Genomic DNA, 26,508 nt, shown 5'->3' with positions numbered 1-26,508 from the left:
TCATGCAGAACCATTAAACAATCTGCATTGATGTTGACATCTTGTAGCTCAGTATTTTTTATTCATGTCCTAATAATAATAATACAGTAAAGTCTTGTTATATCGATATTCTCGGGAGTCCGAAAAAATATCGATATAACCGGGACTATCGATATATCCGACCCTGCGCGCATGTAATTTTCTCCTTGCGTTCATAGAAATAGTATCGTAATAAGCGGTACTATCGATAAGACCGATATCGATCGAGTTGCATATGTACTGCCTCAATCGGCAGTACATATGCACCTCGAAGCTAGCAACCACTCATTTGATGACAATGAGGTTAAAATCTTTGCGAAAGAAAATATATGGTTTGAAAGGGGAGTAAAAGAAGCTATTTTCATAAAACAGCAAAATGCTTCACTAAATTGCCATGGTGGGGTGAGGTTCAATTTCGATCGCTTCACAGGATATTTTTTCTGCGGGTGAGCAGCGGCAGCCGCACGCGCCAGCGTTCACTCAACCTGGAAGTTGATGCTATATTGCTAATTCACGGAGCTTCATATCTGCTTCATATGTCGTGTCTTTCACATGTTTCGTCGCTTGCATACAGCTCAAATTGATACGGAACGACTTCTTTAATCGATCGCAAACCACTTATGCTTTCCCCTTCAGAACTAGTTGAATCATATTGATAACTGGATAAGTAACAATAACGGCCTGTCTCCGAATCTGAACTTTCTGAAGCCATTGTTTTGATTCTGGAGCAAGGCAGTTTGTGGATCAGAGTCGCTGGATTCGCTTTGAACGATGATGTCACGAAAAAGGGGGCAGGACTTTCTGAATCTCTCAAATTCTGAGCTCATTCGTGGCAGTTTTACGCAACTTTAATCATTTTTATTGGTTTTTTACGTTTGACTAAAAATATCAGCCCTCGTGTTTTGGGTATTTTAGATGCTATAAAACGTTTATCTGATGTCAGTTCGGAAATAAAAAAATGGTGTCCGTTGTCCTTTAAGACAACAAAATATTACACACTGGGGAAACCATTTTCCTGCTCAGTTTGTTGCAGTTTCTATGAGAAATCACAATTAACAAGTCACACAAGAATCCACACTGGGGGAAAACCTCTTTCCTGCTCAGATTATTGCAAAAGTTTCTCTGGCAAATATCATGTAACAAAACACACACAAATCCACAGTGGAAAAAAAAACATTTGATGCTCAGTTAGTGGTAAAAGATTCTCTGAGAAGTCAAGTTTAAGAAGACACAAAAGAACATACAGTCAGGCAGAACATACAAGAACTCAAGTCTGTGTGAGTCCTTGAGATGGATATCCTTCAGTAATGTACAACATAAGTCTGATTTCCCCAAAAATGTGATTACCGGTATTGGACTTACATTTCTGCTTTGCAATGACGCCCCCTGTTGGAATATTGGACTTACTGTATTTGGAACAAATATGCCCAGTGGAGTCGAATTAACACTGTTATTAGACCAAGACGTGACCTTTAATTAAACACATAAAATAATTGGGCAGCCCCTTTATTGTGACCACCCGACTGAAAATTTTTCTGACGGTTGTTTACATTTGTTCGATGTGCGAGCATTTTTCCCCGACAGAACTTTTTTTCCTCCCTATAAGTTGGTTAGATGTTTCTATTGTGATTAACTCACCTACAATAACATAAGCATCAGCAAGGATTGAATATGATATCCTTCAATAATGTACAAGATCATACATTTTCTGCAAATTTATGATTACTTAAATTTCTGATTTGCAATGACACCTCACACCTCATGGTGAAACGTTGGACTGACTGTGTTTGGAACAAACGCCATGTGGAGTCGAAGTAAAAATGTTGTTGGGCCCAGATTTGACCTTAAATTCAACGCATCAAAGAATTGGGCAGCCCTGTTTATCTGTGACCACTCAACTGAAAGTGTTTCTGACGGTTGCGATGTGACATTTTTTCCCTACAAAACTTTTTTTCCTCCCTATAAGTTGGGACTATGTTTCTTTGTAATTAACTCGCCTCCAATAACAGATGCATGAGCAAATTCTACGATTGATTTTTTCACCCCCCCATACACACCCTTTCTTAAAATGTTGAATAATCTTGAAAACTTTTGTGATTAAATGTGAAATTAAATTGAATCATTGGTCACTTTTTTGAAAACGTACAAGCCGGCAGTGCTGTGTGATTTCGAACTGTATTTTGCTTTTCTACTGTCATTTTTTTCATAACTTTGCTGCTGTGAAATGTAAATTTCTCTACTGCGAGACGAATAAAGGCAAATCCAATCCAACTAATATCGTCAATGAACAATTGGTATTGATTGAATAAACAAATGTTCACATTTCCGGAAGTGGAAACGACACATTTTTCATGACTGCCCTCTTCAGGTATGTAGCGTCGATTGCAACAAAAAAAGTAGCTTTCGAAACGAAAGTCATTTTTAGGTTTTTTGGACATACAGACCTCCCGTATCTTGCATTGCCATCCACTGCGCATGCGTGTTCAATACCTTTCCCCGTGTTGCTGGTGCACGAAACTCACGGAAAACGCGTGTCTCCTTCGTCATTCAAGACACCACAAAAGAGGAAGACAAAGAAAGATTACAATCACGTTGGTTTTTAATTAAGCGTTGAATGAACCGCAGGACGTCGATCGGAACTTTAAAAGACTCATTACAACACTTTGTCCGGATAAACTCGTTTCGAAGCAAGTTGTTGCTAACTAGCCTTGTTGCTCGGTAGCAGCTAACAAAGAGAAGCCCACATACCTTCGGCAAGAGGCTATCAAGTGGGGAATTGTTGAAATCGTCGTGGAAGAAATGTCTGCAATGACGACACTAAGATACGAAGAGGAACTTTGCCGAACAAAAGAAAAGAACGGCAAACATTTTCAAGTGCAAGGCGACTTTTGCAAGCTGCCGCGAGTTGTGCTACGCAAATCCGGTTTGTACATTTACTCTCACTTACCTAGAAAACAACTACATGTACTTTCAAGTGCAGTGAAGAAAATACGTATTTGAACACCATGGTATTTTACCATTTCTCGCACTTAGAAATCATGTAGGGGTCTGGAATGTTCATTGTATGTGCATGTTCACTGAAAGAGAGATAACTTAAAAAGAAAATCCATACATCACAATGCATGATTTTTCGAACAATTTATTTGTGTGATACTGTGGCAAATAAGTAGTCGAACACCTGAAAAAAATGAATGTTAATATTTGGTACAGTAGCCTTTGTTTGCTATGACACAGGTCAAATGTTTCTTGTAGTTTTTCACCAGGTTTGCACACACTGCAAGCTTGATCTCGGCCCACTCCTATACACAGATCTTCTCTCAATCAGTCAGGTTTCTGGGCTATGACTGAGAAACGCGGAGTTTGAGCTCCCTCCAAAGATTTTCGGTTGAGTTCATGTCTGGAGACTGACAGGGCCATGCTAGAACCTTGATAGGCTTCTGAAGGAGCCACTCCTTGGTTTTCCTGGCTGTGTGCTTCGGGTCGTCATCGTGTTGGAAGACCCAGGCACAATCCATCTTCAATGCTCTGACTGAGGGAAGGAGGTTGTTCCCCAAAATCTCACAATACACGGCCCGCTGCATCCTCTCTTGAGTGCAGTGCACTCGTCCTGTCCCGTGTGCAGAAAAACACCTCTCTCACAGTGGACATGCTCCTACGATGAAAATTTCACACCCCTCCATGATTTCTAAATGGGAGCAATAGCAAAAGAGCAAGGTGTTCAAATACGGTAATACCTTGGCTTAGGAACTAAATTGGTTCCCAGAATTAGTGTGTACGGTGAAATGTGTCTTCCAAACATTAATTTCCCATTGGAAACCATTAAAATGAGAAGAATCCATTCCCAGGTCCCCCTAAAACATAATTTTCTACGAAATAAGCCTTAAAACGACACAAATATACTTTATTTTATGTACAATAAATGTTATTGTATTGTAATTAAAGAAATAAACTGCTGTATAATGAAGTTGTTTTATTTACTTTTGTCACAGCAACATTCAAAAGAGCAAAAGCTATACTTTTTGATGACAATGCTCTGGTGTTACCGTGAAATGGGCATCTCTTTCGCACTACACAGCTGATGACTCAAAAAAATCAGTCGAGTCGGGTTAGAAAAAAAACGGAACAGAAAAACCTTTAGCCACACGTAGCAATGGTCCACTTAGTATACTGGTCCTGGGACGCTAAGTCACACAAATGCACACCTCGTTCACATTTCTCGATTATCTCCTTCTGCTCCACCGTAATTTTATTTTGTGTCCTCTTCAGCTGAACACTAGCCTGTGGTGGGGTCTTTTTCGGTCCCATCACAGCAAAAGACAGATATACTCAGAGAAAGGGGGTGTGAAAAAGTAGGCCGGCAGTCGCGCTGTTCGGCCGTGTACTTTGGTGTTGTTCCGCCGAAAATTAGTCCGCCAGCTATTGTGGCGCTCTGTGTATTTCCAGAAAAATAGTTTGTCTGCCAAGATTATATTCTCGCGAATTTAACGTTCGAAAGGCGAAAAGTTCGTTAGCTAAAGCATTCGTAAGCCGAAGTATCACTGTACTTCTTTTCTTCACTGTATTCGTTTTCGAGAGAATCTTGATTTCACTATGGCATTTAATTTGACCAAACTGGGTCTGTCTTTGTTTTCTTGTGCCCTGCAGACGTCAGTGAAAAATATCTTTGTCCCGAGCAACGGGAGAAAGATTCTTTTCGCACTCAAAACGTAAAGGAGAAAGAGGAGGAGGATATAAACAAGACGACATTGACCTTTGTCCCTTTTAAGAGTGAAGATGAAGACATGGGTGAGGGCGAGGAGAACACGGGTGTGGAGCCTCCGAGCTGCGGCTCAGATCAACACATGACAACAGAAGGTGATGGCACACCATTGGGCACAATCTCAAGCACATACTGTAGCAACGTCAACCACATCATTACACTCTGACAACACGAATGACGATGAACAAACTAAAGATAATGTTAATGATCTCATCGTGGGGGGAAAATGATTCAAGAACTGTGGGAAAAGCTTTTCCCTGCACACTTTGTTATCAAATCTTCTTTGAGTTGAACAAAACAGACCAATGCTATGCTGGTGTTTAACCAAATGAGATGTGTGTCTGCCTTCATGTGTCCTCCAGACATCAGCAAAAAATATCGACCGGAGGCAGAGTCCTTTCGTATTAAAAATGAGGCTGAGGAAAAGCCCCTTCACATCAAAAAGGAGGAGGAGGATGATAGCAAGATGGCAGTGCCTTTTGCTCGTTTCAAAAGTGAACAGGGAGACAAAGGTAAGCACGAAAGGGCCAGAGGGGAAAAGCCTCCAAGCAGTAGCACAAGTCAAAGTATCCCAACAGAAGATGATGGAGACCACCTTGAACCATCGCAAGCACATGGGGATGACACATCATCACACTCTTCAGACAATGACGACGACCATGATGATTATGATGAACAGACAAAAGGTGATCGAGGGTGTCACACTCGCAACAAATGCTGGGAATGCTCTTGGTGTGGGAAAACATTCAGGTCCAAGAATTATGCAGAAAGTCACACAAGAATCCACACTGGGAAAAACCCCTTTTCTTGCTCAGTTTGTTGCAAGAGTTTCAGATTTAAATCACAATTAACATGCCACACAAGAATCCACACTGGGGAAAAACCCTTTTCCTGCTCGGTTTGTTGCAAGACTTTCACTCAAAAATCACAATTAACAAGCCACACAAGACTCCACACTGGGGAAAAACCCTTTTCCTGCTCCGTGTGTGAAAAAAGCTTCCGATGCAAATCAGAATTAACAAGCCACACAAGAATCCACACTGGGGAAAAACCCTTTTCCTGCTCGGTTTGTTGCAAGACTTTCAGTCAAAAATCACAATTACCAATGCACACAAGAATCCACACTGGGGAAAAACCCTTTTCCTGCTCGGTTTGTTGCAAGACTTTCAGTCAAAAATCACAATTAACAATGCACACAAGAATCCACACTGGGGAAAAACCCTTTTCCTGCTTGGTGTGTTATAAAAGCTTCGGACGCAAATCACAATTAACAAGCCACACAATAATGCACACTGGGGAAAAACCCTTTTCCTGCTCTGTTTGTTTTAAAAGCTTCCGACACAAATCAGACTTAACAAGCCACACAAGAATCCACACTGGGGAAAAACCCTTTTCCTGCTCGGTTTGTTTTAAAAGCTTCCGACACAAATCAGACTTAACAAGCCACACAAGAATCCACACTGGGGAAAAACCCTTTTCCTGCTCGGTGTGTGGTGAAAACTTCAGACACAAAATACAATTAACAAGCCACGTAAGAATCCACACTGGGGAAAAGCCCTTTTCCTGCTCGGTGTGTGGTGGAAGCTTCCGAGACAAATCACAATTAACAAACCACACAAGAATCCACACTGGGGAAAAACCCTTTTCCTGCTCGGTGTGTGATAAAAGCTTCAGAATCAACTCACAATTAAAAAGGCACACAAGAATCCACACTGGGGAAAACCCCTTTTCCTGCTTGGTGTGTGATAAAAGCTTCTGAGACAAATCACAATTAACAAACCACACAAGAATCCACACTGGGCAAAAACCCTTTTCCTGTTCGGTGTGTGGTAAAAGTTTCGGACAAAAGTCAGGTTTAACAAGCCACACAAGAATGCACACTGGGGAAAAACCCTTTTCCTGCTCGGTGTGTGGTAAAAGCTTCAGACACAAAATACTATTAACATACCACACAAGAATCCACACAGGGGAAAAACCCTTTTCCTGCTCGGTTTGTTTTAAAAGCTTCCGACACAAAATACAATTAACAAACCACACAAGAATCCACACTGGGGAAAAACCCTTTTCCTGCTCGGTGTGTGGTAAAAGCTACACTGACCACTCCACACTACGAAGACACAAGAGAATCCGCACTAAGGAAAAACCATTTTCCTGCTCAGTTTGTTGCAAGAGTTTCTATCACAATTCACATTTAACAAGACACACAAGAATCCACACTGGGGAAAAACCCTTTTCCTGCTCCGTGTGTGATAAAAGCTTCCGATGCAAATCACAATTAAGAATCCACACTGGGGAAAAACCATTTTCCTGCGCAATTTGTTGCAAGAGTTTCAGTCTAAAATCACAATTAATAAGCCACACAAGAACGCACACTGGAGAAACCCCTTTTTCCTGCTGAGTTTATGGTAAAAGATTCGCTGGGAAGTCAAGGTTGAGACTACACAAAATAATACACACTGGGGAAAAACCATTTTCCTGCTTGGTGTGTGACAAAAGCATTTCATCTTGAAAGTTTAAACAAGATGCTCAGTTTGTTGCAGTTTCTGTGCGAAATCACAATTAACAAGTCTCACAAGAATCCACACTGGGGGAAAACCTCTTTCCTGCTCAGATTATTGCAAGAGTTTCTCTGACAAATATCATGTAACAAAACACACACAAATCCACAGTGGAAAAAAAAAACATTTGATGCTCAGTTAGTGGTAAAAGATTCTCTGAGAAGTCAAGTTTAAGAAGACACAAAAGAACATACAGTCAGGCAGAACACACAAGAGCCCAAGTCTGTGTGAGTCCTTGAGATGGATATCCTTCAGTAATGTACAACATAAGTCTAATTTCCCCAAAAATGTGATTACCGGTATTGTACAGTGGTACCTCGGTTCTCAAACGCCTCAGAATTCGAACAAATCGGTGCTCGAATAAAATATTCGAGATATTTTTGCTGCGTGTATCGGTGTTCGAACGCCAATACGACGCGTGAGTGTGTACGCGCGGGTGGGGAGCTGAGCGGCGCACGGGTGTATCGCTCTCTCCGTGACCAACTGTGGTAGCGTGCAGCGTTTGTGTTGTGTTGCCTGCTTAACACTACGAGGACTCCACTTTCTCAGCGGGTTTCAAAACTCTCAAGTACAGTATTCAGTGATGGTGTCGTCCGAAGCATGCTTCTGATTGGCCGCCGGTGCCGAGTATGCAAATTGACAAACGAACGTTCGAAGACGCAAAAAAATTATGACACAGAATGTTTGTTAAATCCTCTCGCAAATTGTCAAAGGAACGTTCGTTTGGCAATTTCCATACTCGGCACCGGCAGCCAATCAGAAGCATGCTTCGGGACACCCTCCCTCCATACTGTAGTCCAGAGTTTTGAAACCCGCTGAGAAAGTGGAGTCAATGTGGCTCGTAGCAATATGTTGCCCGCTTACTACGCCTAAAAGCAAATGGCACACGAGGGTTCAAAATGACGCAGTCCCGGAAGATGACATACATTTACGGGACGCAGGGAAAATACCTCGGACTGCATTCATTCGCGCATCGAAGAAAGAGTCCAGGTACGGTGGCGAGTAGACCGGGAGATGCCCCCCCCCACGCTGTCAACTCGCAAGTGACAGGAACAAAGAGGTGGCTTCGGTGTTCGAAAAACATCGGTTTTTGAACAGGGTCATGGAACGAATTGTGGTCGAGAACCGAGGTACCACTGTACTTACATTTCTGCTTTGCAATGACGCCCCCGTTGGAATATTGGACTTACTGTATTTGGAACAAGTACAGAATCAGTACAAATACAGGAATCTTATTAAAATACGGCCAGTAGAAGTCATTTGAAGCCATTTTACAAATTATGGACACAACTTGTCTGGAGACGTCGGTTGTCCTTTAAATTTCTGATTTGCAATGACACCTCATGGTGAAATGTTGGACTGACTGTGTTTGGAACAAACGCCATGTGGAGTCGAAGTAAAAATGTTGTTGGGCCCAGATTCGACCTTTAATTCAACGCATCAAAGAATTGGGCAGCCCCGTTTATCTGTGACCACTCAAGTGAAAGTGTTTCTGACGGTTGTTTGCGATGTGACATTTTTTCCCTACAATTTTTTTTTCTCCCGATAAGTTGGGACTATGTTTCTTTGTAATTAACTCGCCTCCAATAACAGATGCATGAGCAAATTCTACGATTGATTTTTTTTCACCCCCCCATACACACCCTTTCTTAAAATGTTGAATAATCTTGAAAACTTTTGTGATTAAATTGAATCACTGGTCACTTTTTTGAACACGTACAAGCCGACAGTGCTGTCTGATTTCGAACTAATATCGTCAATAAACAATTGGTATTGATTGAATGAACAAACGAATCGGCTCACCGCAACGGGGATTGTGTTGGTTTTTCGTTCACATTTCCGGAAGTGGAAACGCCACATTTCTCATGACTGCCTTCTTCAGGTATTAAGCATCGATTACAACAAAAATGTAACTCCTTAAAAACAAAAGTCATTTACAGATTATTTTGGATATACAGATTTCCCGTACCTTGCATTGCCATCTACTGCGCATGCGTGTTCATGAGCCTTCCTTGTGTTGATGATGCAAGAAACTCACGGAAAACGCGTCTGCTTCGTCATTCCAGACGCCACAAAAAACAACAAAAGGTTACAATCTCGTTGGTTTTCGATTAAGCGTTAAAGGAACCGCAGGACGTCTATCGGTACTTTAAAAGACTTTGACATTACAACACTTTGTCCGGATAAACTCGTTTCGAAGCAAGTTGTTGCTAACTAGCCTTGATGCTCGGTAGCAGCTAACAAAGAGAAGCGCACATGACTTATGAAACAGGCTATCAAGTGGGGAATTGTTGAAATCGTCGTGGGAGAAATGTCTGCAATGACGACAGTAAAATGCGAGGAGGAACTTTGTGGAACAAAAGAAGAGAACGGGAAATATTTTCAAGCGCAAGGCGATTTTTGCAAGCTGCCGCGGGGTGTGATACGCAGATCTGGTTTGTACACTTACTCTCACTTACCTAGAAAACAACTAGACGTACTTTCAAGTGCAGTGAAGAAAATAACTATTTGAACACCATGGTATTTTACTATTTTTCGCACTTAGCGATCTTGGAGGGGTCTGGAATGTTCATCGTATGTGCATGTCCACTGATAGAGAGATAACTTAAAAAGAAAATACAGAAATCACAATGCATGATTTGTCTAACAATTTATTTGTGTGATACTGCGGCAATTAAGTAGTTGAACACCTGAAAAAATGAATGTTAATATTTTGTACAGTAGCCTTTGTTTTCTATGACACAGGTCAAATGTTTCCTGTAGTTTTTCACCAGGTTTGCACACACTGCAGGTGTGACAATAAAGCTGACATTTACTTTTTTTGACTTTGATAATTTGAAATAATCCTTCATTCCCCTTTCGGACTCAAAAGAGTCCGACACCTAGAATGAATTGAATCTAATAAAAGTACCAGCAGCGTCACAATCAAAGGGAGTTGGCACGACATTAATAAAGTGCTGTGTGGAAAGACTGGGCAGCATTTTCCTGTCAGTAGAACATGGAGCAACAATGACCACATGTAGATTGTTGAGGGATGTTCCCTATCCACGGGGTAACAGGTGTCTGCTAGGGAGGGATCAGAAAGGAATTGACAGAATTGAGTTGATCACGGGAGACACCAAGGCCAAAAGACGTTCGAAAGGCGAAAAGTTCGTTAGCTAAAGCGTTCGTAAGCCGAAGTATCACTGTACTTCTTTTCTTCACTGTATTCGTTTTCAAGAGAATCTTGATTTCACTATGGCATTTAATTTGATCAAACTGGGTGTGTCTTTGTTTTCTTGTGCTCTGCAGACGTCAGTGAAAAATATCTTCGTCCCGAGCAACGGGAGAAAGATTCTTTTCGCACTCAAAACGTAAAGGAGAAAGAGGAGGAGGATATAAACAAGATGACATTGACCTTTGTCCCTTTTAAGAGTGAAGATGAAGACATAGGTGAGGGCGAGGAGAACACGGGTGTGGAGCCTCCGAGCTGCGGCTCAGATCAACACATGACAACAGAATTTGATGGCACACCATTGGGGACAATCTCAATCATATACTGTAGCAACGACAGACACATCATTACACTCTGACAACACGAATGACGATGAACAAACTAAAGATAATGTTAATGATCTCATCGTGGGGGGAAAATGATTCAAGAACTGTGGGAAAAGCTTTCGCCTGCACACTTTGTGATCAAATCTTCTTTGAGTTGAACAAAACAGACCAATGCTATGCTGGTGTTTAACCAAATGAGATGTGTGTCTGTCTTCATGTGTCCTCCAGACGTCAGCAAAAAATATCGACCTGAGGCAAAGTCCTTTTGTATTAAAAATGAGGCGGAGGAAAAGCCCCTTCACATCAAAAAGGAGGAGGAGGATGATAGCAAGATGGCAGTGACTTTTGTCCCTTTCAAAAGTGAACAGGAAGACCAAGGTGAGCACGAAAAGTCCAAAGGGGCGAAGCCTCCAAACAGTAGCACAAGTCAAAGTATCACAACAGAAGATGATGGAGACCACCTTGAACCATCGCAAGCACATCGGGATGACACATCATCACACTCTTCAGACACTGACGACGACCGCGATGATTATGATGATGATCATGGTGATCAAGGGTGTCACACTCACAACAAATGCTGGGAATGCTCTTGGTGTGGGAAAACATTTCGGTCAAAGTATTCTGCGAAAAGGCACACAAGACTCCACACTGGGGAAAAACCCTTTTCCTGCTCGGTGTGTGATAAAAGCTTCCTACACAAATCACATTTAACAAGGCACACAATAATCCACACTGGGAAAAAACCCTTTTCCTGCTCGGTGTGTGATAAAAGCTTCAGAAACAAATCAGACTTAACAAGCCACACAAGAACCCACACTGGGGAAAAACCATTTTCCTGCTCTGTGTGTGATAAAAGCTTCAGAAACAAATCAGACTTAACAAGCCACACAAGAACCCACACTGGGGAAAAACCCTTTTTTTGCTCAGTTTGTTGCAAGAGTTTCAGTCAAAAATCACATTTAACAATCCACACAAGAATCCACACTGGGGAAAAAGATTTTTCCTGCTCGGTGTGTGATAAAAGCTTCGGATGCAAATCACAATTAACAAGGCACACAATAATCCACACTGGGAAAAAACCCTTTTCCTGCTCGGTGTGTGATAAAAGCTTCAGAAACAAATCAGACTTAACAAGCCACACAAGAACCCACACTGGGGAAAAACCCTTTTCCTGCTCGGTGTGTGATAAAAGCTTCAGAAACAAATCAGACTTAACAAGCCACACAAGAACCCACACTGGGGAAAAACCCTTTTTTTGCTCAGTTTGTTGCAAGAGTTTCAGTCAAAAATCACATTTAACAATCCACACAAGAATCCACACTGGGGAAAAAGATTTTGCCTGCTCGGTGTGTGATAAAAGCTTCGGATGCAAATCACAATTAACAATCCACACAAGAATCCACACTGGGGAAAAACCCTTTTCCTGCTCGGTGTGTGGTAAAAGCTACATACACAAAATACAATTAACAAACCACACAAGAATCCACACTGGGGAGAAACCCTTTTCCTGCTCAGTGTGTTTTAAAAGCTTCCGACACAAACCACTTTTCACACGCCACACAAGAATCCACACTGGGGAAAAACCCTTTTCCTGCTCGGTGTGTGATAAAAGCTTCCGAGACAAATCAGACTTGACAAGCCACACAAGAACCCACACTGGGGAAAAACCCTTTTCTTGCTCAGTTTGTTGCAAGAGTTTCAGTCAAAAATCACATTTAACAATCCACACAAGAATCCACACTGGGGAAAAAGATTTTGCCTGCTCGGTGTGTGATAAAAGCTTCGGATGCAAATCACAATTAACAATCCACACAAGAATCCACACTGGGGAAAAACCCTTTTCCTGCTCGGTGTGTGGTAAAAGCTTCATACACAAAATACAATTAACAAACCACACAAGAATCCACACTGGGGAGAAACCCTTTTCCTGCTCAGTGTGTTTTAAAAGCTTCCGACACAAACCACTTTTCACACGCCACACAAGAATCCACACTGGGGAAAAACCCTTTTCCTGCTCGGTGTGTGATAAAAGCTTCCGAGACAAATCAGACTTGACAAGCCACACAGGAATCCACACTGGGGAAAAACCCTTTTCCTGCTCGGTGTGCGATAAAAGCTTCCGACTCAAATCACAATTAACAAGCCACACAAGAATCCACACTGGGGAAAAACCCTTTTCCTGCTCGGTGTGTTATAAAAGCTTCAGAAAGAAATCTGAGTTAACAAACCACACAAGAATCCACACTGGGGAAAAACCCTTTTCCTGCTCGGTGTGTGGTAAAAGTTTCGGACGAAAGTCAGATTTAACAATCCACACAAGAATCCACACTGGGGAAAAACCCTTTTCCTGCTTGGTGTGTGATAAAAGCTTCGGAAACAAATCAGACTTAACAAACCACACAAGAATCCACACTGGGGAAAAACCCTTTTCCTGCTTGGTGTGTGAAAAAAGCTTCCGATGCAAATCGCAATTAACAATCCACACAAGAATCCACACTGGGGAAAAACCATTTTCCTGCTCAGTTTGTTGCAAGAGTTTCGGTCATAAATCACATTTAACAAGCCACACGAGAACGCACACTGGAGAAAACCCATTTTCTTGCTGAGTTTATGGTAAAAGCTTCGCTGGGAAGTCAAGGTTGAGACTACACAAAATAATACACACTGGGGAAAAACCATTTTCCTGCTTGGTGTGTGACAAAAGCATTTCATCTTGAAAGTTTAAACAACTTTTTGCATGCACAACCATTAAACAATCTGCATTGATCTTGACATCTTGTAGCTCAGTATTTGTTATTCATGTCCGAATATAATAATAATAATAATACATTTCGTCTGTGTAAGCTCTCAGTCGTACAGGAGTGATCCATTGATGATGAAAAGGTTTCTTCGGCCATCATCTGTACTTCTTTTGAAGGTGTCGGACGTTTCGCTTCTTATCCAATATGCTTCGTCAGCGAACTCAATTCTTTTGCTGGTAGTTTCGGCCCTATATATACTCCTACTGTCTAGACGTGGCAATGCCGGACTCTGCTATGATTGGTCCCTGCTCTCGGGTTGGGGGGAGCAAAGGACTACTCCCTGCGGCTCCACTGATTACTTCTTTTGTCCTGACTGATAAAAACACTTAATCAACATCGCAGGGACAATACTGACAAATATCATGTAACAAAACACACACAAATCCACAGTGGAAAAAAAACATTTGATGCTCAGTTAGTGGTAAAAGATTCTCTGAGAAGTCAAGTTTAAGAAGACACAAAAGAACATACAGTCAGGCAGAACACACAAGAGCCCAAGTCTGTGTGAGTCCTTGAGATGGATATCCTTCAGTAATGTCCAACATGTGTCTGATTTCCCCAAAAATGTGATTACGGGTATTGTACTTACATTTCTGCTTTGCAATGACGCCCCCTGTTGGAATATTGGACGTACTGTATTTGGAACAAATATGCCCAGTGGAGTCGAATTAACACTGTTATTAGACCAAGACGTGACCTTTAATTAAACATTTAAAATAATTGGGCAGCCCCTTTATTGTGACCACCCAACTGAAAGTTTTCCTGACAGTTGTTTGCGTTTGTTCGGTGTGACATTTTTTTCACTACAAAACTTTTTTCTCCCTATAAATTGGGACTATTAAGTTTTTTTGTGATTAACTCGCCTACAATAACAGAAGCATGAGCAAATTCTACAATTGATTTTTTTTCACCCCCCATACACACCCTTTCTTAAAATGTTGAATAATCTTGAAAACTTTTGTGATTAAATGTGAAATTAAATTGAATCATTGGTCACTTTTTTGAAAACGTACAAGCTCCGTACTACTTTCATTTTTTTCATAACTTTGCTGCTGTGAAATGTAAATTTCTGTACTGCGAGACGAATAAAGGCAAATCCAATCCAACTAATATAGTCAATGAACAATTGGTATTGATTGAATAAAGAAATGTTCACATTTCCGGAAGTGGAAACGCCACATTTTTCATGACTGCCCTCTTCAGGTATGTAGCGTCGATTGCAACAAAAAATGTAGCTTTCGAAACGAAAGTCATATTTAGATTTAGGTTTTTTGGACATACAGACCTCCCGTATCTTGCATTGCCATCCACTGCGCATGCGTGTTCAATACCTTTCCCCGTGTTGCTGGTGCACGAAACTCACGGAAAACGCGTGTCTCCTTCGTCATTCAAGACACCACAAAAGAGGAAGACAAAGAAAGATTACAATCACGTTGGTTTTTGATTAAGCGTTGAATGAACCGCAGGACGTCGATCGGAACTTTAAAAGACTCATTACAACACTTTGTCCGGATAAACTCGTTTCGAAGCAAGTTGTTGCTAACTAGCCTTGTTGCTCGTTAGCAGCTAACAAAGAGAAGCCCACATAACTTCGGCAAGAGGCTATCAAGTGGGGAATTGTTGAAATCGTCGTGGGAGAAATGTCTGCAATGACGACACTAAGATACGAAGAGGAACTTTGCCGAACAAAAGAAAAGAACGGCAAACATTTTCAAGTGCAAGGCGACTTTTGCAAGCTGCCGCGAGTTGTGCTACGCAAATCCGGTTTGTACACTTACTCTCACTTACCTAGAAAACAACTAATTGTACTTTCAAGTGCAGTGAAGAAAATAAGTATTTGAACACCATTATATTATACAATTTCTCGCACTTAGAAATCATATAGGTGTCTGGAATGTTCATTGTATGTGCATGTCCACTGAAAAAGAGATTTAAAAAAATCCAGAAATCACAATGCATGATTTTTCTAACTATTTGTGTGATACTGCGGCAAATTAGTATTTGAACACCTGAAAAATGAATGTTAATATTTGGTACAGTAGCCTTTTTTTGCGATGACACAGGTCAAATGTTTCCAGTAGTTTTTCACCAAGTTTGCACACACTGCAGGACAGATCTTGGCCCACTCCTATACACAGATCTTCTCTCGATCAGTCACGTTTCCGGGCTGTGACTGAGAAACACGGAGTTTAAACTCCTTCCAAAGGTTTTAGGTTGAGTTCAGGTCTAGAGACTGACTGGGCCATGCTCGAACCTTGATATGCCTCTGAAAGAGCCACTCCTTGGTTTTCCTGGCTGTGTGCTTCGGGTCGTTGTCGTGTTGGAAGACCAAGGCACGATCCATCTTCAATGCTGTGACTGAGGGAAGGAGGTTGTTCCTCAAAATCTCACAATACACGGCCCGGTGCATCCTCTCTTGAATGTATTACACTCGTCCTGTCCCATGCGCAGAAAAAACACCTCTCTCACAGTGGACATGCTCCTGTGTCTTCCAAACATTAATTTCCCATTGGAAACCATTAAAATGAGAAGAATCCATTCCCAGATCCCCCTAAAACATAATTTTCTACTAAACAAGCCTTAAAACTACACAAAATATACTTTATTTTATGTATAATAAATGTTATTGTATTGTAAGTAAAAAATAAACTGTACTGTATAATAAAGTCGTTGTACAGTAAAGTCTCGTTATATCGATATTCAAGGGAGTCCGAAAAAATATCGATATCAGAATCAGAATCATCTTTATTGCCAAGTATGTAGGACACACAAGGAATTTGTTTCCGGTAGAACACGCTGCACTAGTATCGTTGTCAAAAAAAAACTGCTAAGTGGCACTATACAGTTCCATTTTGGCTACTGTTGAAAGAGTTCAAAGAGTTAATGGCTTGGGGGAAGAAGCTGTTTAAATGTCTGCTGGATTTGGTGCGCATGGATCGGTAGCGCCTGCCTGAGGGGAGTAGCTGGAAAAGGTGGTGGGCAGGGTGCGGAGGGTCCAGTAGGATTTTCCGCGCCCTAGTTTGGATTCTTGCAGTGTGCAAGTCCTCGAGAGTGGGTAGGGCGGTGCCAATGATTTTTTTCCGCCGTCCTAACTGTCCGTTGAAGTCGGATTTTGTCCATTTTTGTGGCGGCCCCGAACCAAACGGTGATGGAAGAACACAGGATGGATTCGATGACAGCCGTGTAGAAATGTTGCAGCACCTCCTGTGGCAGGCCATGCTTCTTTAGCAGCCTCAGGAAGTACATTCTCTGTTGGGCCTTTTTCAGGATAGAGTTGGTGTTGACCTCCCACTTCATGTCCTGGGAGACTGTGATTCCCAGGAACTTGAAGGTCTCAACGGTTGACACCAGGCAGTTGGATAGTGTGAGGGGTAGCTGTGGTGATGGATGTTTCCTGAAGTCCACCATCATCTCAACTGTCTTGAGCGTGTTCAGCTCCAGGTTGTGACGGCTGCACCAGAGCTCCAGCTGCTCCACTTGTTGTCGGTACGCAGACTCGTCGCCATCTTTGATGAGACCGATGACCGTGGTGTCGTCTGCGAACTTTATGAATTTGACAGCTGGGTGCGTTGAGGTGCAGTCATTCGTGTAGAGAGAGAAGAGCAATGGAGAGAGGACGCATCCCTGCGGGGCTCCAGTGCTCGTGGTTCGTGTTGTGGATGATATATTTCCCAGTCTGACCTGTTATGTCCGTCCTGTCAGGAAGCTGAGGGTCCACTGGCAGATCGTGGGGGACACACCAAGCTGGAGAAGTTTGTGGATGAGGAGTTCTGGGATGATGGTATTGAACGCAGAGCTGTAGTCCACAAACAGGATCCTCGCGAGCAGCCCCGAAAAACCTTGTAACCTTATAACCGGGACTATTGATATATCTGACCATGTTTGCATGTAATTTTCTCCGTGCGTGCATAGAAATAGTATCGATATAACCGGGACTATCGATATATCCGATATCGATATAACGAGACTTTACTGTATTTACTTTTCCATTATGATCAGGGGTGGGCAAACTTCTTGGCTCAGGGGCCACATTGACTTAAAAAATAATACACGTGATGCATACATTTTACACCAGATGCATACATTTTCTTTTCCTTTCGGCTTTTCCCTTCAAGGGTTCGCCACAGCAAATCGGTGTCCTCCATCTTTAGAGGTTTGATCCGCGTGTTTGTTTTGGCCAAGCTTTTACGTCAGATGCCCTTCTTGACACTACCCTCTGTATTTATTGCGCTTGGGACCGGCACAAGAAGACTTCTGACCCTTTGTGGCTTCAGAACAAGCAACTCGCTCAGTAAAATGCTCCCAAACACAAAATGGTCATCGGCACAGCAACATTCAAAAGAGCAAAGACTATACTCCCCATTTGATGACAATGTTATGGTCTTACCGTGAAACGGGCATCTCTTTCACACTACACAGCTGATGACTCAGAAATGCAGGCGAGTCGGGGAGAAAAAAACGGAACAGAAATACCTTTAGCCACACGTAGCAATGGTCGACTTAGCATACTGGTCCTGGGACGCTAAGTCACACAAATGCACACCTTGTTCGCGTTACTCGATTATCTCCTTCTGCTCCACCGTAATTTTGTTTTGTGTCCTCTTCAGCTGAACACTAGCCTGTGGTGGGGTCTTTTTCGGGCCCATAGCAGCAAAAGTATCTGTGATAAATCCTTGAAGACAAACTAGAGATATACTGAGAGAAAAGGGGTGTGGAAAAGTAGGCCGGCAGTAGCCCTGTTCGGCCGTGTGGTTTGGTGTTCTTCCGCTGAAAATTAGTCCGCCAGCTCTCGTGGCGCTCCGTGTATTTCCCGAAAAATAGTTTGTATGCCAAGATTGTATTCTCACGAATTTAACGTTCGAAAGGCGAAAAGTTCGTTAGCTAAAGCATTCGTAAGCCGAAGTATCACTGTACTTCTTTTCTTCACTGTATTCGTTTTCAAGAGAATCTTGATTTCACTATGGCATTAAATTTGACCAAACTGGGTGTGTCTTTGTTTTCTTGTGCCCTGCAGGCGTCAGTGAAAAATATCTTTGTCCCGAGCAACGGGAGAAAGATTCTTTTCGCACTCAAAACGTAAAGGAGAAAGAGGGGGAGGATATAAACAAGACGACATTGACCTTTGTCCCTTTTAAGAGTGAAGATGAAGACATGGGTGAGGGCGAGGAGAACACGGGTGTGGAGCCTCCGAGCTGCGGCTCAGATCAACACATGACAACAGAAGGTGATGGCACACCATTGGGGACAATCTCAAGCACATACTGTAGAGACGACAGACACATCATTACACTCTGACAACACGAATGACGATGAACAAACTAAAGATAATGTTAATGATCTCATCGTGGGGGGAAAATGATTCAAGAACTGTGGGAAAAGCTTTTGCCTGCACACTTTGTGATCAAATCTTCTTTGAGTTGAACAAAACAGATGCAATGCTGGTGTTTGACCAAATCAGATGTGTGTCTGTCTTCATGTGTCCTCCAGACATCAGCAAAAAATATCAACCGGAGGCAGCGTCCTTTCATATTAAAAATGAGGCGGAGGAAAAGCCCCTTCACATCAAAAAGGAGGAGAGGGATGATAGCAAGATGGCAGTGACTTTTGTCCCTTTCAAAAGTGAACAGGAAGACCAATGTGAGCACGAAAAGTCCAAAGGGGCGAAGCCTCCAAACAGTAGCACAAGTCAAAGTATCACAACAGAAGATGATGGAGACCACCTTGAACCATCGCAAGCACATCGGGATGACACATCATCACACTCTCCAGACACTGACGACGACCACGATCATGATGATGAACAGACAAAAGGTGATCGAGGGTGTCACACTCGCAACAAATGTTGGGAATGCTCTCGGTGTGGGAAAACATTTCTGTCAAAGTCATCTGCAAAAAGGCACACAATAATCCACACTGGGGAAAACCCCTTTTCTTGCTCCGTTTGTTGCAAGAGTTTCAGATTTCAATCACAATTAACAAGCCACACAAGAATCCACACTGGGAAACAACCCTTTTCCTGCTTGGTGTGTGGTAAAAGTTTCAGACGAAAGTCAGATTTAACAAGCCACACAAGAATCCACACTGGGGAAATCCCCTTTTCCTGCTCGGTGTGTGGTAAAAGCTTCATATACAAATCACAATTAACAATCCACACAAGAATTCACACCGGAGAAAAAGCTTTTGCCTGTTCAGTTTGTGGTAAAAGCTACACTGACCACTCCACACTACGAAGACACAAGAGAATCCACACTGAGGAAAAACCATTTTCCTGCTCGGTTTGTTGCAAGACTTTCAGTCAAAAATCACAATTAACAAGCCACACAAGACTCCACACTGGGGAAAAACCCTTTTCCTGCTCTGTGTGTGAAAAAAGCTTCCGATGCAAATCACAATTAACAATCCACACAAGAATCCACACTGGGGAAAAACCATTTTCCTGCTCGGTGTGTGGTAAAAGCTTCAGACACAAAATACTATTAACATACCACACAAGAATCCACACAGGGGAAAAACCCTTTTCCTGCTCGGTTTGTTTTAAAAGCTTCCGAAACAAAACACATCTCACATGCCACACAAGAATCCACACTGGGGAACAACCCTTTTCCTGCTCGGTGTGTGGTAAACGTTTCAGACGAAAGTCAGATTTAACAAGCCACACAAGAATCCACACTGGGGAAAACCCCTTTTCCTGCTTGGTGTGTGGTAAAAGCTTCATACACAAATCACAATTAACAATCCACACAAGAATCCACACCGGAGAAAAAGCTTTTGCCTGTTCAGTTTGTGGTAAAAGCTACACTGGCCACTCCGCACTACGAAGACACAAGAGAATCCACACTAAGGAAAAACCATTTTCCTGCTCAGTTTGTTGCAAGAGTTTCTATCGCAATTCACATTTAACAAGCCACACAAGAATCCACACTGGGGAAAAACCCTTTTCCTGCTCAGTTTGTTGCAAGAGTTTCGGTCATAAATCACATTTAACAAGCCACACAAGAATCCACACTGAGGAAAAACCCTTTTCCTGCTCAGTTTGTTGCAAGAGTTTCAGTCTAAAATCACAATTAATAAGCCACACAAGAAAGCACACTGGAGAAACCCCTTTTTCCTGCTGAGTTTATGGTAAAAGCTTCGCTGGGAAGTCAAGGTTGAGACTACACAAAATAATACACACTGAGGAAAAACCATTTTCCTGCTTGGTTTGTGACAAGCATTTCATCTTGAAAGTTTAAACAAGATGCTCAGTTTGTTGCAGTTTCTGTGGGAAATCACAATTAACAAGTCACACAAGAATCCACACTGGGGAAAAAGCCTTCACCTGGTCAGTGTGTGGTAAGCTTCACACAAAGATCAGAATTAACAAGCCACACAAGAAACCACACTGGGGGGAAACCTCTTTCCTGCTCAGATTATTGCAAGCGTTTCTCTGACAAATATCATGTAACAAAACACACAAATCCACAGTAGAAAAAAAACATTTTATGCTCAGTTAGTGGTCAGAGATTCTCTGAGAAGTCAAGTTTAAGAAGACACAAAAGAACATACAGTCAGGCAGAACATACAAGAGCCCAAGTCTGTGTGAGTCCTTGAGATGGATATCCTTCAGTAATGTACAACATAAGTCTGATTTCCCCAAAAATGTGATTACCGGTATTGTACTTACATTTCTGCTTTGCAATCACGCCCCCTGTTGGAATATTGGATTTACTGTATTTGGAACAAATACGGTATCAGTACAAATACAGGAATGTTCTTAAAATACGGCCAGTAGAAGTCATTTGAAGCCATTTTACAAATTATGGACACAACTTGTCTGGAGACGTCGGTTGTCCTTTAAATTTCTTATTTGCAATGACACCTCATGGTGAAACGTTGGACTGACTGTGTTTGGAACAAACGCCCTGTGGAGTCGAAGTAAAAATGCTGTTGGGCCCAGATTTGACCTTTAATTCAACGCATCAAAGAATTGGGCAGTCCCGTTTATCTGTGACCACTCAACTGAAAGTGTTTCTGACGGTTGTTTGCGATGTGACATTTTTTCCCTACAATTTTTTTTTCTCCCGATAAGTTGGGACTATGTTTCTTTGTAATTACCTCGCCTCCAATAACAGATGCATGAGCAAATTCGACGATTTATTTTTTTCACACACCCCCCCATACACACCCTTTCTTAAAATGTTGAATAATCTTGAAAACTTTTGTGATTACATGTGAAATGAAATTGAATCACTGGTCACTTTTTTGAACACGTACAAGCCGACAGTGCTGTCTGATTTCGAACTAATATCGTCAATAAACAATTGGTATTGATTGAATGAACAACCGAATCGGCTCACCGCAACGGCTGTTGTGTTGGTTTTTCGTTCACATTTCCGGAAGTAGAAACGCCAGATTTCTCATTACTGCCCTCTTCAGGTATGAAGCGTCGATTACAACCAAAAAAATAATTCCCTCCGCACAAAAGCTCGATGAGAAGGGTTTTTTAGCCGTCATCTGTACTTTTATTCAAAACAGTACAGATGACGGCTAAATAAACCTCATTGATGGACCACTCCTGTACGACTGAGAGACTACACAGACTTCCACACAAAAGTCATTTGTAGATTTTTTGGAAATACTTCCCGTGCCTTGCATTGCCTTCCACTGCGCATGCGTGTTCAAGAGCCTACCTCGTGTAGCTGGTGCAAGAAACTCACGGAAAACGCGTGTCTGCTTCGTCATTCCAGACGCCACAAAAAAACAACAACAAAAGATTACAATCACGTTGGTGTTCGATTAAGCGTTGAAGGAACCGCAGGACGTCGATCGGTACTTTAAAAGACTTTGGCATTACCACACTTTGTCCGGATAAACTCGTTTCGAAGCAAGTTGTTGCTAACTAGCCTTGTTGCTCGGTAGCAGCTAACAAAGAGAAGCGCACATAACTTCGGCAATAGGCTATCAAGTGGGGAATTGTTGAAATCGTCGTGGGAGAAATGTCTGCAATGACGACACTAAAATACGAGGAGGAACTTTGCCGGACAGAAGAAGAGAACGGAAAACATTTTCAAGCGCAAGGCGATTTTTGCAAGCTGCCGCGGGGTGTGATACGCAGATCTGGTTTGTACACTTACTCTCACTTACCTAGAAAACAACTAGATGTACTTTCAAGTGCAGTGAAGAAAATAAGTATTTGAACACCATGGTATTTTACTATTTCTCGCACTTAGAAATCATGGAGGGGTCTGGAATGTTCATCGTTAGTGCATGTCCACTGAAAGAGAGATAACTTAAAAAGAAAATCCAGAAATCACAATGCATGATTTGTCTAACAATTTATTTGTGTGATACTGCGGCAAATAAGTAGTCGAACGCCTGAAAAAATGAATGTTAATATTTAGTACAGTAGCCTTTGTTTTCTATGACACAGGTCAAATGTTTCCTGTAGTTTTTCACCAGGTTTGCACACACTGCAGGTGTGACAATAAAGCTGACATTTACTTCTTTTGACTTTGATAATTTGAAATAACCCTTCATTCCCCTTTCGGACTCAAAAGAGTCCGACACCTAGAATGAATTGAATCTAATAAAAGTACCAGCAGCGTCACAATCAAAGGGAGTTGGCACGACATTAATAAAGTGCTGTGTGGAAAGACTGGACAGCATTTTCCTGTCATGGAACATGGAGCAACAATGACCACATGTAGATTGTTGAGGGATGTTCCCTATCAACGGGGTAACAGGTGTCTGCTAGGGAGGGATCAGAAAGGAATTGACAGAATTGAGTTGATCACGGGAGACACCAAGGCCAAAAGACGTTCGAAAGGCGAAAAGTTCGTTAGCTAAAGCGTTCGTAAGCCGAAGTATCACTGTACTTCTTTTCTTCACTGTATTCGGTTTCAAGAGAATATTGATTTCACTATGGCATTTAATTTGACCAAACTGGGTGTGTCTTTGTTTTCTTGTGCCCTGCAGACGTCATTGAAAAATATCTTTGTCCCGAGCAACGGGAGAAAGATTCTTTTCGCACTCAAAACGAAGAGGAAGAAAAGCCCCTTTGCTTCAAAAAGGAGAAAGACGAGGAGGGTATAAACAAGATGACATTGACCTTTGTCCCTTTTAAGAGTGAAGATGAAGACATAGGTGAGGGCGAGAAGAACACGGGTGTGGAGCCTCCGAGCTGCGGCTCAGATCAACACATGACAACAGAATTTGATGGCACACCATTGGGGACAATCTCAAGCATATACTGTAGCAACGACAGACACATCATTACACTCTGACAACACGAATGACGATGAACAAACTAAAGATAATATACTGTCACACAGATAACAAATGCTGGTCATGATCTCATCGTGGGGGAAAAATGATTCAAGAACTGTGGGGAAAGCTTTTGCCTGCACACTTTGTGATCAAATTTTCTTTGAGTTGAACAAAACAGACCAATGCTATGCTGGTGTTTAACCAAATCAGATGTGTGTCTGTCTTCATGTGTCCTCCAGACATCAGCAAAAAATATCAACCTGAGGCAGAGTCCTTTCGTATTAAAAATGAGGCGGAGAAAAAGCCCCTTCACATCAAAAAGGAGGAGGAGGATGATAGCAAGATGGCAGTGACTTTTGTCCCTTTCAAAAGTGAACAGGAAGACCAAGGTGAGCACGAAAGGGCCAGATGGGAAAAGCCTCCAAGCAGTAGCACAAGTCAAAGTATCACAACAGAAGATGATGGAGACCACCTTGAACCACCGCAAGCACATCGGGATGACACATCATCACACTCTTCAGACACTGACGACGACCGCGATGATTATGATGATGATCATGGTGATCAAGGGTGTCACACTCACAACAAATGCTGGGAATGCTCTTGGTGTGGGAAAACATTTCGGTCAAAGTATTCTGCAAAAAGGCACACAAGACTCCACACTGGGGAAAAACCCTTTTCCTGCTCGGTGTGTGATAAAAGCTTCAGAAACAAATCAGACTTAACAAGCCACACAAGAACCCACACTGGGGAAAAACCCTTTTCCTGCTCGGTGTGTGATAAAAGCTTCAGAAACAAATCAGACTTAACAAGCCACACAAGAACCCACACTGGGGAAAAACCCTTTTCCTGCTCGGTGTGTGATAAAAGCTTCCTACACAAATCACAATTAACAAGGCACACAATAATCCACACTGGGAAAAAACCCTTTTCCTGCTCGGTGTGTGATAAAAGCTTCAGAAACAAATCAGACTTAACAAGCCACACAAGAACCCACACTGGGGAAAAACCCTTTTCCTGCTCGGTGTGTGATAAAAGCTTCAGAAACAAATCAGACTTAACAAGCCACACAAGAACCCACACTGGGGAAAAACCCTTTTCCTGCTCGGTGTGTGACAAAAGCTTCCTACACAAATCACAATTAACAAGGCACACAATAATCCACACTGGGAAAAAACCCTTTTCCTGCTCGGTGTGTGATAAAAGCTTCAGAAACAAATCAGACTTAACAAGCCACACAAGAACCCACACTGGGGAAAAACCCTTTTCCTGCTCGGTGTGTGATAAAAGCTTCAGAAACAAATCAGATTTAACAATCCACACAAGAACCCACACTGGGGAAAAACCCTTTTTTTGCTCAGTTTGTTGCAAGAGTTTCAGTCAAAAATCACATTTAACAATCCACACAAGAATCCACACTGGGGAAAAAGATTTTGCCTGCTCGGTGTGTGGTAAAAGCTTCATACATAAAATACAATTAACAAACCACACAAGAATCCACACTGGGGAGAAACCATTTTCCTGCTCAGTGTGTTTTAAAAGCTTCCGACACAAATCAGACTTGACAAGCCACACAAGAACCCACACTGGGGAAAAACCATTTTCTTGCTCAGTTTGTTGCAAGAGTTTCAGTCAAAAATCACATTTAACCATCCACACAAGAATCCACACTGGGGAAAAAGATTTTGCCTGCTCGGTGTGTGATAAAAGCTTCGGATGCAAATCACAATTAACAATCCACACAAGAATCCACACTGGGGAAAAACCCTTTTCCTGCTCGGTGTGTGGTAAAAGCTTCATACACAAAATACAATTAACAAACCACACAAGAATCCACACTGGGGAGAAACCATTTTCCTGCTCAGTGTGTTTTAAAAGCTTCCGACACAAACCACTTTTCACACGCCACACAAGAATCCACACTGGGGAAAAACCGTTTTCCTGCTCGGTGTGTGATAAAAGCTTCCGAGACAAATCAGACTTGACAAGCCACACAGGAATCCACACTGGGGAAAAACCCTTTTCCTGCTCGGTGTGTGATAAAAGCTTCCGACTCAAATCACAATTAACAAGCCACACAAGAATCCACACTGGGGAAAAACCCTTTTCCTGCTCGGTGTGTTATAAAAGCTTCAGAAAGAAATCTGAGTTAACAAACCACACAAGAATCCACACTGGGGAAAAACCCTTTTCCTGCTCGGTGTGTGGTAAAAGTTTCGGACGAAAGTCAGATTTAACAATCCACACAAGAATCCACACTGGGGAAAAACCCTTTTCCTGCTTGGTGTGTGATAAAAGCTTCGGAAACAAATCAGACTTAACAAACCACACAAGAATCCACACTGGGGAAAAACCCTTTTCCTGCTTGGTGTGTGAAAAAAGCTTCCGATGCAAATCACAATTAACTATCCACACAAGAATCCACACTGGGGAAAAACCATTTTCCTGCTCAGTTTGTTGCAAGAGTTTCGGTCAAAAATCACATTTAACAAGCCACACGAGAACGCACACTGGAGAAAACCCATTTTCCTGCTGAGTTTATGGTAAAAGCTTCGCTGGGAAGTCAAGGTTGAGACTACACAAA

The 26,508-nt window shown here is 42.1% G+C and overlaps 2 protein-coding genes across 4 annotated transcripts; both read left to right on the top strand.

Moving 5' to 3' along the window:
• The first annotated feature begins 2,525 nt into the window (after window positions 1–2,525).
• LOC148891348 (uncharacterized) lies at window positions 2,526–14,785 on the top strand. Of its 3 annotated transcripts, XM_089007507.1 has the most exons (6): window positions 2,526–2,941; window positions 4,663–4,872; window positions 5,140–5,289; window positions 5,356–5,463; window positions 10,627–10,767; window positions 11,104–14,785. In XM_089007507.1, exons 1-6 carry the CDS (start codon window positions 2,818–2,820, stop codon window positions 13,482–13,484), a joined length of 3,114 nt encoding a protein of 1,037 aa, XP_088863633.1. In that variant the 5' UTR covers window positions 2,526–2,817; the 3' UTR covers window positions 13,485–14,785. The 3 variants fall into 3 exon arrangements, 2 of the variants coding, with proteins under 2 accessions (XP_088863633.1, XP_088863634.1); XR_016116378.1 differs by lacking the exon at window positions 11,104–14,785 and having other exon boundaries at window positions 5,356–9,770; window positions 10,627–10,765; XM_089007508.1 differs by lacking the exon at window positions 11,104–14,785 and having other exon boundaries at window positions 10,627–11,097.
• A 243-nt stretch (window positions 14,786–15,028) lies between these two features.
• LOC148891347 (uncharacterized) lies at window positions 15,029–25,355 on the top strand. The gene is given in 6 exon segments (XM_089007530.1): window positions 15,029–15,443; window positions 18,694–18,903; window positions 19,167–19,490; window positions 23,634–23,801; window positions 24,164–25,152; window positions 25,155–25,355. Coding segments are annotated over 6 exon segments (1,869 nt in total). The 5' UTR covers window positions 15,029–15,319; the 3' UTR covers window positions 25,209–25,355.
• Window positions 25,356–26,508: the final 1,153 nt, after the last annotated feature.

Source organism: Hippocampus bargibanti, linkage group LG11 (genome assembly GCF_051943395.1).
Source record: "Hippocampus bargibanti isolate YZ-2025 linkage group LG11, ASM5194339v1, whole genome shotgun sequence".
In the NCBI taxonomy this organism is placed as follows: Eukaryota; Metazoa; Chordata; class Actinopteri; order Syngnathiformes; family Syngnathidae; genus Hippocampus; species Hippocampus bargibanti.
This window is presented reverse-complemented; position numbering and strand designations above follow the sequence as displayed.